General features: G+C 40.1%; 1 protein-coding gene across 1 annotated transcript; it reads left to right on the top strand.

Moving 5' to 3' along the window:
- Positions 1–7,471: 7,471 nt before the first annotated feature.
- Positions 7,472–13,631, top strand: LOC136098617 (ovalbumin-related protein X-like). The gene is made up of 7 exons (XM_065832173.1): positions 7,472–7,639; positions 8,291–8,341; positions 10,307–10,435; positions 11,198–11,315; positions 12,380–12,522; positions 12,873–13,028; positions 13,230–13,631. The coding sequence occupies exons 1-7, from the start codon at positions 7,472–7,474 to the stop codon at positions 13,629–13,631; spliced, it is 1,167 nt and encodes a 388-aa protein (XP_065688245.1).
- Positions 13,632–14,473: the final 842 nt, after the last annotated feature.

Genomic DNA, 14,473 nt, shown 5'->3' on the forward strand with positions numbered 1-14,473 from the left:
GGTTGTGTGATTTTTTAATATGCTCTCTGCTCCATGTTACTTAGTAAGCTGAATTTGCTGAAATATTAAACTGTAAAGTTCTCCAGATATTTACTAGGACTGCTACAGGCTACACCAAATGTCTGCAAGATAAGGTCAAATTTGCACTTTCCTATGAAGAACGGAATTTACCAGGGAGAAAAAAATGACTCAAGGGCTAACACGAAGACATTACAGACATCTGTGAAATGAGACCTGTTTTGCACTTTGCTGAGAAAAGAAGACTTCATTCAGACTAAACAGCACCTTCCAGGTTATAGACTACAAACCATATGTACAGTTAAACAAAACAAAGGCCCATCTGAGATGAGCGAAAAAGACTCAATGAAAAGCGAAAAGACCTCAGACTCAAGTATTGCTATTTGTCTGAATCATGGTGTGAATGGTCTGCAAAGATATAAGTTTAGTTGTAAGAGGATCAGCTTTGATGACTGCTGTCAATGGATCGGTGTCAACTTCCAATGGCCAGCAACTATGCTCCTCATCTTCAAGCCTCTCATCTCCTTTGTGAAATTTTTTGAATCACCACTGCACTGTATATTCGTTAGCAGTTCCTGGGCCAAATTGATGTTGATGTTGCGAGTTGTCTCCACCCATTTTGAACTCGAATAAGAAAATCACTGAAATTTGCTTTTTTGTCTAACATCATTTCCATAGTCTAAAGTAAATATAAAAGAACAAGTAATAAGTCAGTATCAAAAATCCCCATAAAGTGGGAAAAGTGCACTAAAATGTTGTATAACATAACTGCATTTATTTAAGAATGTGTTCCAACATTAAATGGCAAATCTCAACAATGCAAAAACTGCAATTCCTTTTGCACCAAACTGAAATATTAAAATTACCAGCAAGGCACAGTTTTCATATCAGGCTGTTAGCTCTTCTGAGGAATACGCCATGCAAAAAATAGCCATGCATGTTTTTCAGTGACTGCCATTGGTATTTTGTGTATACCTGTTTGTTTTTTCAAATATAAATTACGTAAAAAACCAAACCAAACCAAAAACCACAAAAAAACCCAAACAAACAGAACCAACCAAACAAAAAAGCAAAACTTAGAGTGAAATGAAAAGTGTTTTAATATGTTAGCTTGCATAATCAGACCTATATATTTTCACACAAAATGTAAAAGAAAAACAATGGCATATGTGATAAATTCAAGTGCTGTAAAATATTATCCTGAAGAGCAGGAACTTCACAACATGCAAAGGAATTCTGTGTGTGAGGTAGAAGGTGTGGCTGGAATAAGGGTTGTAACTTACCTTACTGCAGCAGAAGCAGTCACTTACAATCTTTGTAATTTTTTCTTTTAAACTTGCTCCAGAGATATCTAGATAATTTCAGAGCCAGGAACACATACAGTATAAATACAAAATACGTCTATTTTCTCTTCACAAAATCTGATTTCTAATTGCCATCTTAATTTATAAAGCATCTAAAAATGTGGTGAAAACAACCAGTAGATGGAAAGTAACCTCCTGCTGCTAGTGTAGTGGTAGCAGCTCCTAGTGTGGAGGGCAGTGCTACCTCAAAATCAGAGATGTTTGTTTAAAATAGAAGGCAAAACCTCTACTCTGGCAGCAGGTGCGTCTTGTGTGGGGAACTGTCGCTTGTCCACTTGCAATGCCAAACAAAAGAGTAGAGCAGAGAAAAGCTGGAGACTCTACACGGTGCCTGGAGCAGACATGACCCGGAAGGGAATGCCACTGCCTCTTCCCCCAGGACAGCATTGATGCAGAGCGTTGTTGCACAGCCTGCCGAGCCATGCCGGCATTCCTCACAGCCTGCAAACACCTACACTGCCAAAAAACAAAGCAAAAGAAGTCAAATAATACTTGCATATGCATCCATGGAAAGATAACACCCATTTGTCCCATGCTAGACAGATGTGCGTCTTTCCATGGTTTGATTACTGAGTAACTCTCAATTTACATATACAACTTTCCACTGGACTCTAATCTCTCTGATGGCTGCAGTTCTCCTCAGTTTTCTCTGATATTTGCTTTCCTTTAAACTGTTTCTTAGTACCTATGTATAACATAATTGCTATTATATGATCAAAAGATTTGCAATGGGTAGACAAAAAAGGCAGAGATTTTTAAGTTGTCACTGAAAAAGCCAAAGAGGGCAGTTTTGATTAATACTTTTTTTTTTTTTTTTTTTCACATGAAGACTAGTGCTTATTTCCTTCAAACTATACCTGGTAGAATGTTTTATACCAGGAAGTTATGGTTGCTTATGATCCCCATAAGAAAAGCACTCAGACTCTGTAAGGTAGCACTTCAAATGCCATTTATTCAAGGTAATGCTATACAGCGAAAAAAAGAAAGTATTAATAAACTCAAGTTCCTTCAGGGGCTGCACAGATGAGCTACTCAGCAGCTGTGTGCACCAGGCAAGGAGCAGCACTGCTTGCCAGAGAACCCTATGAGCACGACACAGTTGCAGTGAATGAGATCCAGCTACCTGAGGAGTGGCAATTGGGCAAGCTTCTTCCTTTCTTTTGGCAAGCATGTGTAGCAGAAAAAAAGTCACCATTTTACTGCTGCTTTGTTATAACAAATTGAGTTATTGCTAAAGCCAACCAGCAACCAAGGGGCATAGAGGACTGGTGGATGTGCTTGGCCTCCTTGTACTTTGGGTTGCTGTGCAAACACAATACACATTGACATACCAGCTTCTATGAGCTCTGGAGGAGAAAGGACATGTTAGACATTAACTTCACCCCTGGCCTGACACATTGACTCTCTGAGAGGTTTAATACAAGTGACTTGTTGTCTTAAAAACGCCAACACCAATACCAATGACAGTCTGTCTCCAATTGCATATGCACTATGCTGAGCTGATCGTCTCCAGTAAAGCAAATGCCACGACTGAATAAAAAGCATCTGAATTTCTGTAAAAGGGACTTCTTTGGCCACATCTCAGTTGCCTGAGAGATGCCAGTATAGCCTCTGCTAAGCATGATGCAGATAGACAGATATGCAAATATTACTCCCCAACAGTGAAAAGTGTTGCTGAGCTACCATAAGAAATGAAATGTGAAAATCTAAACAGATAAATGTTGGAAAGAACTGCTTGCTGCCTTTTTTTTTTTTCTTTTGTGCTTAATGTCTCCTTAATTATGCCAACACTGGGGTAAAACAGCAAAATCCATGAATGGGTTTAGGAATAGCTCCACAATGGACTACCTGGCAGATGAAGGGCAGCAAAGTCCTTGCTGAACTCTTCCTGGGACAAATATGGATATGGAGCAGAATTTAAGCTGTTTGTCTTGCTTTACATTGCTACACTGTTAGCTTTTGAATTTCAGGAGAAATTTCCCCAGTTTCAACGCACTAGTTAAAGTTACAAAAGAGCACTTGTCTGCTGATGACTGCACATGGATAGCCTGCTCTGATCAAAATTTGCAGCTACTCACAGTATGCTTCTGCAACCACTTTCTCTAACATTCAGTGTAGAAAAAAGAATACAAAATAAACCCAAGGGTGTGTAGTGACAGACTGCTTTCTGGAGAAGTTGTACTGCCCCCTCCTTGACCACTGGCAGAACCAAACTTCCTCTCTTTCATGAGCTCAAGGGTGTTTTAAACGACCTTGCCTCTCTGAAAAAGTAGATTTTCACATTAGGGAAGCTAACATAATCAGAAACTGAGCAGTTATCCAACATTCAACCAGCTTACCTGTGTGGACAACTGTTGGGGTGATTGTGCTGCTGCAGAGGTATGAAATGTAGAGTGTAAAAGAAGGCAAATATATTGGCTGGGAGAACATACCAAAAACACCTATGTGCCCTCTTCTAGAGGAGCTGGTGAAACAAGAGGTTTGTTGAGAAAACTTTGGTCAATGAGCTGACCATCTGGGCAAGGCCAGTTCTGTCTTTTGAGGTGCATGCTCCACAGATGTCCATACAGGTCAAACAGTTTGAACCAGAGCATACCAAGAAGTGTAGTTGCTCAGGAAAGCTCTTCACGGAAGCCCCAGAGGCACGTTTGAGTCAGTAGCTGTAACTCTAATGTGACTATGTGAAAATGGGAGAAAAAGAGAGGAAACACTTCAGCTCTTTCCACACAAAATCTGTGCCTTTGGACAGAAGGTTTCATAGAACAAAGTAAAAGCTACAGCAGCCCAGCTCACCGAATAGGGAACACTGGAAAAGGTGAATGGAAAGCTGCTTGCTGCCTTTAGATTTCTCCATCCTCATCATTGTTATTACACCCCCAGACAAAAAGCTCATTCTGAGTTGGGAAACTGAAAGCCTGCATTTCAGCAAAATGAAACACACTGTTAAGGGGGAAGTCACTCCCTTTCCCTTTCAGAGAGGTTGCACCTATGACTGTATGCTCTGTAACTTGATATGTACAAATTTGGGATTTCTATTATCCGCTCCTGTGGCCTTCACAGACGCCAGATTTGTTTCTTTACTGCTCATCAAGTCTATTATTCAAAAAAAAGAGTAATAGCTTTTTACAATTGAATTATATTTGATATTGTGCATTATGATTGTCTAACAGACCATGAATGTTCCTCCAGGTAGATTCATTCTGTGGTTTATTCACCTGCCATAGTAAAGAGGTAAGTATAGAAGATCTATGAGAATGGTCTGTGCATGTTCCATGTGCCTCACTGCCATGACCTATGGAGAATGAAAATTAAAAGCTGACCCTCAGTCACCATTTAAATCCTACTGGCTGGTTAAAATCTATTTGTGAATATCTGAATACTCTGGGGTTTGACTTACAACACAGAAAATATGTAATTCCTGACTGTTCCTCAAATCTCTTCCTCTGGCATGCCCACACTCAGACTTTTAATTCATCTCAGCACTGCTGCTTTGAATGTTTTAATCAAAATGAAGTTTTAGTAAAACGTGCTTACTCTGAGTCCTTAACCCCTCCTCCACATGTGTGCTGTAGACCCTATAGTATGACCTCAGGTAAAAAACTCTGATCTCATCTACGTACAGAAATAGATGTGGCTGTAGTTTTAAAGAGTATAAGCTATAAACCACATCAGTCTTTGGACTACAGGAACATACTTCTGCATTTTGGCAGACCAAAACACCTTTCAGTACTATTTTGGTCTTGGAAAAAAGCAGAAAACATTGAGTTGTTCTTATATGAAAAAAATCTATTTAAAAAACATCTGAATAGAATGACCATTCCCACAGCCGGCTCTGCTTGGAATTGCATTATTTTGTCAATATCAGATGGTCACTGTTCATGAGGAACAGTTGTCCCCCTGTTCCACTGCACAGATGCTGTAGTGAGTTGTTGCACAGACATCAAACCTTCAGCAGTTAGCCCACTTTACCTTTCACCCTCGGTGGGAGTATTGCGTTACAGCGCTTTCCGTACTTGCAGTGCCTCACAGGTGAGAAGAAGAAAAGCAGCTACATTTTCAGGGACTGATGCACTTTTTTGAACTCTGGTAATACAAGAGTCTTTCCTCAGCTGTATCCATGGATGCTCACTAGTGATGGACTATGGTGGGAACCAGTTGCTCACTCCCAGATCACCACACTCTGACTAGGTCTTATTTTCCTGTAGTATTTTGAGATCTTTAGCTTTACTTGAGTGTAAGAACCACATGATCTGATGTTACAGCTAGGTTTATTAAAAATATATTTTGTTTCACTGGATATATTTGTAACACTGTTTTTGTTCATGTTTTTGCATTTGCTTTTAGTTATCTGTATGGCTTAATCACATTAATGTGCAAGTTCAAAAGAACTGCATGAAACATCATTTTAGACTTGAACTCCAATTGCTTTGATACAGCCTTTAACTAATGGCAAAAGCTTAAACAATTCAATTTTTTCATTAGGTTTTACTTCATTAAATAAAAATTGACATGCTGCAGATAGAGTACCAGTCTAACATTGGTCTACTCAGTGTTTAAAAGTGCAATGAATCAAAAGGTCATGACAAAAAGTAGTGAGTCAAAAGATGACTCTCTGAGGGCTAACAGTGGGAGTGTCTCAAATGGTACAATATATATCACCAAGAGCTCAGAGAATCTGTTTAGGTTCAACTGGCAAGTTGGATTATTATATGCCTCTTTGAAGTTTGTGGGGTAAGTATTTCTTCAAGTAAAATATCATTTCTAACTTGTATTCTTTAATATGGAAAGAAAAAGTGATGTTTAGGAACTCTAAGGTAAGTATAAGCCAGATACGTAAAAAGACAGCATATACAGTAATTTTATCTTGCCTTATCAATATATCTTATACTGTTTGACTGCCAAATACTTTAAGGTGTGCAAAATATGACTGTTTGTACACCACAGCTTTGAGTAGAAACACTTTTTTTTTTGTAAATCTGGTGTCACATTAAAACTGGTGGGTTTGTTTTTGTTTTTGTGTTTTGTTTTGTTTTGTTTGTTTGTTTGTTCTTAATAATCTTAATAATTATTTTGGGAATAAAGGCATTTGTCTTTTCTCAATCTTACTGTCTGAAGGAAGACAGGGGAGGTGCAGTATAATGATTCAGATTCTGTGGTTCCATATCCATTAATGCCAGGTGTCTCTCAGGTGACACAATCCACCACATCTACTCCAAACTATGGATATGCTGCTATTCCTCTATCTTTAACTGTTCTAGAGATACAAGAACAGTATGCAACTTTCTTGATCTCAGAATCAAAAGAGAGAGACTACAGGTTTCAAGAAGTATCCTTAACATGTCACATTCATTTGCATGTACAGGACTTGCACCTGTCAGAATGAATGCAGCTCTGCGCTGTTTCAAGCTGTACTGCCAAATCCCATATTTATATGTTAACATATACTTGCATTTTAACCAATAAAAAAAGCATCAGCCGAGATTAAATGTCTAAAATGGGACTACAACAAAGAACTCCCCTAAATCTCTAGTTCCAGCATCTAAGCAACTGGCTGAGTTTACAGAGCAGCTTGTTCCCATTATTCCTACAAACTACAGGAAAGTAACCTCCAAAGTTGTGTCTGGTTGTAATAAGCAACAGTAAGAAGCACACTAAGAGAACAGTGAGGATACCAAGATGCAGAGCATAGTCCAGAGCAGCCACAGAAGAAATAAAATACGAAGTTTGCATTGTCTCAAATATCATTCAGAGTTCTCTGGATGGCCACAGTGAAACTCATCCATTCAGTGTTATTTTTATCATATTGAAGCATGGATGAAACTATTTCCTAAAAGGCAAGACAAGATACTATCTTGATGATGAGCCAGTATCTTGCTGAAAGAAAGCAAACATGCATTCAGAGATAAATGGCTCAGGATTTACAATATTCGTAATGATCACAGAATTTGTAGGCTTCATTGGTCCAGCATCACAAAAATAGCAACAAGCTACTGCTTTCTGGGCTATTGACAGTACTTTTTAAAACAAGTGCTATGTGTCACAACTATGCAGTCATATTTCTGTTTGCTTCAGACAACACTGATTTCACAATGGGCTCCATCAGTGCAGCAAATGCAGAATTTTCTTTTGATGTATTCAAAGAACTGAAAGTCCAACATGCCAACGACAACATCTTCTATTCTCCCCTGAGCATCATTGCAGCCTTGGCCATGGTTTATCTGGGAGCAAGGGGTAACACTGAGTATCAGATGGAGAAGGTAAGTTACATACATGGTTACAAACTCCTTTTGATCCTGTTCAACCCAGCAACAGATGCTCCATGTACACCTCTGGGAATTTCTCCAGTGGAGGGGAGAAAGTCACATAGTCACATTTGGCACTGGATTCAAACTCGTCTAGAAAAAGAATGGCATTCCAAACCACGAGTTTTGGATCTGGAGCTGTTTTATTTTCCTTTACTGATGCTTTTCTCCATGAGGGGCAAGAATGGCCTTTGGTTTCCATTAAGACAGAGCAGTCTTGAAGAATGTTTAAGGCGGGTCTCTTGCTTCAGTTTTTTATTTTCTCACAGACCCGATTCCTTTCAGGTGGAAAGTATACCTTGTAACACACAAAACATGAAACACCTGGAAAACAAGAGTTACAGTTACAAATACAATGCAGAAAGGTTGTATCTAGTTTATAGACTGAATACCATTAACTGGTAAATAAGGTATCTAAACTGAGGATCATAGTCACAAATTTTCCAGGTGGCACAAGCAGTAAAAAAACCCTGATTTAAAGCTCACATGAAATTCTCAGTTCATTTATGATCTGATTAGTCCAAACCTATAGTTTCAACACAAATATCAGTAACTCTCAGTAGACTTCACATACTTAATTTCTTCTATTGCTACTTTCAATTGCAGGTTCTTCACTTTGACAAAATTGCAGGACTTGGAGGAACTACTCAGACCAAGGTAAAGAAATCTAAGGTACATTTATTTCTCTTTCACATTTTTCTCCTGAGAATAGGCTGTTCTGACTCTGCTTCAAGTAGAGTCAACACCTCCCCAAACCTTTGCTAATGTTCTTAATTTATGTAAGTTAAAAAGACCAGGAAATGAAGACAGGTTGCACATGTTGCACCAGAACAAGTGACAGAACAGGATAAGAGCACCAGACTGTCTTCTTGTGTGGATGAGCATCTGCACACATGCAAGTGCTGCTAGGGGACAGCACTTGAAAGGGGCTCAGCACTTGGAGCCAGGGTACAGCAGTCAGACTTGCATCTGAGACTGTGAAGTGGGGCAGGAAGATATTTTGGCAGAAAAGAGCCAAGAAGCCTCAAAGGCTGGAAAGTAACCACACTCTTTCAGAAGCTACAGGGCCTTTTCCAGCCTCCAATTCCCATTGCTACCCCAAGAGCACCGTGAGGGGTCCCAATACCTTGATACCACTGGTGTGCTTTCCTCCATGTTAATCTGCTGCCTCTGTAAAGATAACACAACCCATGCTCCCTGGCCTGCCTTCACCCACGTGAGATCCACAAGTACAAGGTGGGATTTGCAAAGAACTAGAAGATTTCCTTTCCCCCCAGCTTTTTTTTTTTTAAATAAATTAAAAATAAAGGTAATATCAGCTAGAGCATTTAGTGGCTGTTTAAGCATTTAGAAATGAGCAGTTCAACACAATTCTCCTTTTCATGTACTGAAGTCCCAGCCACTACTTAGCATTGTGCAATTTTCTTACATGCTCTTAGACTATATCACATGGCACACTATTCTTGGGACATTAGATAGCTGATCAATTTTTTTTCACTATGAGACACTTCCTGACTCCCTTGTCATCTAGCACACTTCTCCCATCTGCAGCTTCAGCAGAAACCTGCCATGAAAATACAAGCAGAAGCTATGAATTAGAGGCTCTATATCTATGACAATTTGTTGATTGAAGTCATTGACACCTGAATTTTTCTTTTCATCATCTCACTCCTGAGCCATATGGTTTCAGATTCATCACTGAAATTGTCTGCTGGTTATCACATAGAGTGAGTGTCATCACATGCTACAAATTAATGGTACATCATTAGTTGCTTATATTGAATATCTCTCCCATGGAGCTTATAGACTATACTACATGTTCATTTGCAAATCACAGAATCACAGAATGGCTGGGGTTGTAAGAGACCCCTGGAGATCATGTAGTCCAGCCCACCTGCGAAGGCAGGTTCACCCAGAGCAGATCGCACAGGAATGTGTCCAGGCAGGTCTGAATGTCTCCAGAGAAGGAGACTCCACAACCTCTCTGGGCAGCCTGTTCCAGTGCTCTCGCACCTTCAAAGTAAAGACGTTTCTCCTCATATTCAGATGGAACCTCCTGTGCTTCAGTCTGTGTCCGTTACTCCTCATCCTATCACTGGGCACCACTGAAAGGGGTCTGGTCCCATCCTCTTCCCATCCTCTTGACACCCACCTTCAAGATATTTATAAATATTGATGAGATCCTCTCTCAACCTTCTCTTCTCCAGGCTGAACAGACCCAGCTCTCAGTCTTTCCTCCTAAAAAAGATGCTCCAGACTCCTAATCATCTTTGCAGCTCTCCGCTGGACTCCCTCTAAACACTGTGTATTTTCCCTGGTTATTTGTATTTTAGAAATATATCTCTTTCTACCCTGTTTCCCTGAAAATAAGATCTATTCAAAAAATAAGCCCTAGCATGATTTTTCAGGATTTTTGAGGATGCTCGAAATAAAATCCCTACTCCAAAAATAAGCCCCAGTTCCAGTTCATGAAGAAGTCAATTTAAGTAGTGCCCAGGCAACTATGCATGTAAAAAAGTAAGCACCTTTTGGAGCAAAAATTAATATAAGGGCCTGTCTTATTTTTGGGGCAACAGGGTAGTAAAATAAGCTAACAGCTATACCTTCTTATCACCAACTCAGTGCGGCAAGTCTGTGAATATCCACCTACTGTTTAAAGAACTCCTCTCTGATATCACTGCACCGAAAGCCAATTATTCACTCCACATTGCCAACAGACTCTACGCTGAAAAGACACATCCAATCCTACCGGTAAGTTGTACATTAGAGTGATTTCTTGCTAAACCCTGTATAAATCTGTAATGCAGGAGATCTGGCCAGAGTAATGATCTGTTAATGCAGTCATCCCCACTGGTGTGGACTTCCACAACTTTTCCCTTTGCCACAGCCTTGACAACAGCCTGAATGAAAAGTAATTCCAGGCAAAACAATGGTCCTATTAAAAAATGAATGGAGTAATAAACAAAATTATTTGTCAATGTAATCCCCTCTCCCGACTTGCTCTCCCAAAGTGTTTTCATTGTAATAGGTGGTTTGAGTTATTTTTTCAGGAACTAATTTGACTTCATCACATTTCTTCACTTGAAAACTTCACGTCAAATCATCTTTTCAAAGTGTAAAAAACTTCCATTTAGCATTTTCAAAACAAAACATTCAAATACTTTAAATCAAAGAAACTTATCTTTAAAAAGAAGGAGAAAAATGCTTTTAAAAAAGGATTGGAAATAATGATAACAAAACACTCTCAGATCAACCTGAAACTGTTTTGGGGTCAGACTTTCTTCAAGAAAATTTTTAAATATTTCTAATTTCTACTCTTAACTGATCAGATCTAAAAATATCATGGATCAGAATAACTTTTCTGGCCCAGTTTTGACAACTTCAAGGAAAGAAGCAATGAGAACAGCCTGACAATGGCATCACTACAAAAATCCTTTTAGCCGTATTTTATTCCACCTTCATACTGTTTTAAAAAAATTACTAGTTTGGTGACTACAATTACTGTCTTTATAGATCTACTTAAAATGTGTGAAGAAACTGCACAGAGCAGGTCTGGAAATGGTCAATTTCAAAACAGCACCAAATCAAGCCAGGCAGCTCATTAATTCCTGGGTGGAAAATCAGACAAATGGTAAGGTCAGACAAGATTTTGAAATATACTTACCTTTTGCAACTGTATTTGAACTACTTCTAAAAAGACTAAATATTAGAGAAGAAATTTCCTCCTCTCATCCCTTTTAGAGGAGATTTCCTGTGGAAAGGGATGACTCTATTGCACCTGTGTGGCACTGACAGTGTGTTTTAAACATATCTGGCAAAGGGAGAGGTGCCAGGATATGCACACTTTTTGCGTCTGAAGAGCTTAACTCATGCAAAGTTAGCCTCAGCTTCTCTAGAATATTGGCATAATTTTATAAGCATGTGTTGGATGAGTAACCAGTGGGCTTCCGGGGGAGAAGGTAATGCACACACTGGGCTGATGATGGCAAGAAAAACATGAGTGAATTGTGAGAAACTGAAAAGCACAGTGAGAAACAGAAAATCTATAACGCTACTTTCCTCTCCTGTTCTTTCTTTTCTATATAACTTTTTTTCCAAGTACTAGTTAGAAATATTCCTGGGGATGCATACCACTCTTGAACCTACCTGTCTTCTTGCAGAAATGTCTGGACAGGTGCCAGTCATTCTGAATTAAATAATCCTCACGAATCACAGAATCACAGAATGTTAGGGATTGGAAGGGACCTCAAAAGATCACCTAGTCCAATCCCCCTGCCAGAGCAGGAACACTTAGATGGGGCTACACAGGAAGGCATCCAGGTGGGTTTTGAATGTTTCCAGAGTAGGAGACTCCACAACACCCCTGGGCAGCCTGTTCCAGTGTTCTGTTACCTTCACTGTGAAGAAGTTTCTTCTCAAATTTAAGCGGAACCTCCTGTGTTCTAGTTTGCATCCATTACCCCTTGTCCTATCACTGGTTGTCACCGAGAAGAGCCTGGCTCCATCCTCATGACACTCACCCTTTACATATTTATAAACACTAATGAGGTCACCCCCTCAGTTTGAACCTGAATTCCACATGCAGACCTTTGAAGGAGAGGAAGTCAAGTCAAGCAGCAGCATGCCGATAGAGCTCTAAAATGCAACACTATTGCTATGAAGTTTTACACTCTCTGCCCTGCTTCTTTCTTAAAGGAAAGATCCGAAATTTCCTTGAACCAGACTCTGTTGATCTTGATACTGTTCTGGTCCTTGTGAATGCCGTTTACTTCAAAGGGATATGGAAGACGGCATTTAAAGAAGAAGACACTCAGGAATTTCCCTTCAGCATGACAAAGGTAGGAGGACACAGACACAGCTTCTGGCCAGGAATCCAGGCTGTTGGCTCACACAGCCAGGAGGTTGTGTGATACACACAAGATGTGGTCATTGGCTGTGTGGTTTAGCTGGGGCCCTCACTGTCAGCTTTGCAAGTGTTGTGTCTGATCAGGGCAAGCCAGCAGACAAGAGATGAAAATGGAGACACAGCTCTTCCTCAAAGGCAACACGCTTGAAGACTGAGCCCTGTCTCTTTCAAAGCACTTGTACATTTGTCTGCTTAAAGAAAAAATTCTCCCTGGTCATACCACCTCACGTTTCACATTCTGTGATTTCATATTCTATGTTTTCCATGATTTCTGTTTCGCAGCAAGAAACCAAACCTGTGCAAATGATGTGTCAGAACAGTACCTTCAAAGTGGCAGCAGTGACTGCAGAAAAAATTAAGATTCTGGAGCTTCCATACGCCAGCGGGGAGCTGAGCATGTTGGTGCTGTTGCCTGACGACATCTCTGACCTGGAGAAGGTATGATCCTGGCTGGCAGAGCATCAGAGTTGTCACTTCAGTAGGACCTGGCTACCGTCCAGAGCTTTTACTGTTCATTTACACCCCAGCTGCCCACACCAGGACTTTTTTTTTTTTTAAATTTTATTTTTGATTAAATTGAATGGTAGGAAGAAATTGTATTCACATCCCAAGAATTTCATTCCCTGCCTCTTTTTGCAGCTTGAGAACAAAATCAGCTTTGAAAAACTGACAGAGTGGACCAGTCCTAATGTGATGGAAAAGAAGAAAGTGAAAGTGTACCTCCCACGCATGAAGATTGAGGAAAAATATAACCTCACATTTGTCTTGAAGGCCTTGGGTATGACTGACCTGTTCAGCCCTTTGGCCAGTCTGTCTGGCATCTCTTCACAAAAGGGCCTGAAGATATCTGAGGCCATCCACAAGGCGTACATGGAAGTTAATGAAGAGGGCACCGAGATGGCTGACTCAGCAGGGATGATGGGAGACATCAAAGATTCCTTTGAGCTTGAAGAGTTTAAGGCTGACCACCCTTTCCTTTTCTTGATCAAACACAATCCAACTAACAGCATCCTCTTCTTAGGTAGATATTGTTCCCCCTAAAGAAAGAAAGAGGTGGAAGTAATGCTTGCCTTCCCCCCAGAAACGCACCCCTTTTAGTGTAACATTGTGATGTAATCTCATCTTTTCAATATTTACTCCAAGTGGAAAACCTAATCTAAGAAATGCCCATTTGGGAAGCTTCCATAGCAAAGACATAATTGCAGGTGAGGAAATAGTAGCAAGTGTGTTTGTGTTTACTCCTTTCCCTTCTCATACTTCTTTCAGGATTGCTTGAGCTGAGCCAAGACTGACCCAACAGAGAGTAGAGGCACCCACTAGCCAGGAAGGGGACAAGTGATTTTTCACTTGAGGAATAAGTTGCAGGCATGATTCCAAGTCTTTGGGAATCTATTACACAGAAAGCCATGGGTGGTGCTCATCTCATTCCCAGATAGGATCCTGTTGACAAACCCATGCTGCTGTTCCTGAACCACGGGGTTTGAGATATCCTGTCTGGAGGAGATGCTTGTGGATAGGATTCTGCTATGCAGGCTATTGGCTGGTGCCTATGTACATTTTAGTGTGTTTTACTTAGCTGTTGGTAAATGGTGTATGTGTCCACTATGACCAGAGTTGTCCTTTCGCCATGAGTTCCTCACCTAGTTCTCAATTTCTTGCAGAGGTTCTCCAAAGTTGTGGAGAGTCTCCCACTTCAGAGAGCACAAAGAGATCTAACTTTCTGTAGGTGCAGTTATGCCTTCTCACAGAGTGTAAATTCAAAGCCTGAAACATGGATATCCAGATGACTCAGATGATCCAGAACTCAGAACTGCCAGACATAAGAGCTGTCTGAATTATTATTTAAAATATTGGAAGACAGTTCAAATTTGAGAACATTCAGA

The sequence above is a fragment of the Patagioenas fasciata genome, chromosome 2 (genome assembly GCF_037038585.1).
Source record: "Patagioenas fasciata isolate bPatFas1 chromosome 2, bPatFas1.hap1, whole genome shotgun sequence".
Classification (NCBI taxonomy): Eukaryota; Metazoa; Chordata; class Aves; order Columbiformes; family Columbidae; genus Patagioenas; species Patagioenas fasciata.

Bases quoted from the DNA above. Each gene is read 5' to 3' on its own strand.
- LOC136098617 (XM_065832173.1), top strand. From the start codon at position 7,472: ATGGGCTCCATCAGTGCAGCAAATGCAGAATTTTCTTTTGATGTATTC. The intron at 10,436-11,197 runs GTAAGTTGTACA...CTGTCTTTATAG, and splicing joins AGACACATCCAATCCTACCG to ATCTACTTAAAATGTGTGAA. The intron at 12,523-12,872 runs GTAGGAGGACAC...TCTGTTTCGCAG, and splicing joins TTCCCTTCAGCATGACAAAG to CAAGAAACCAAACCTGTGCA.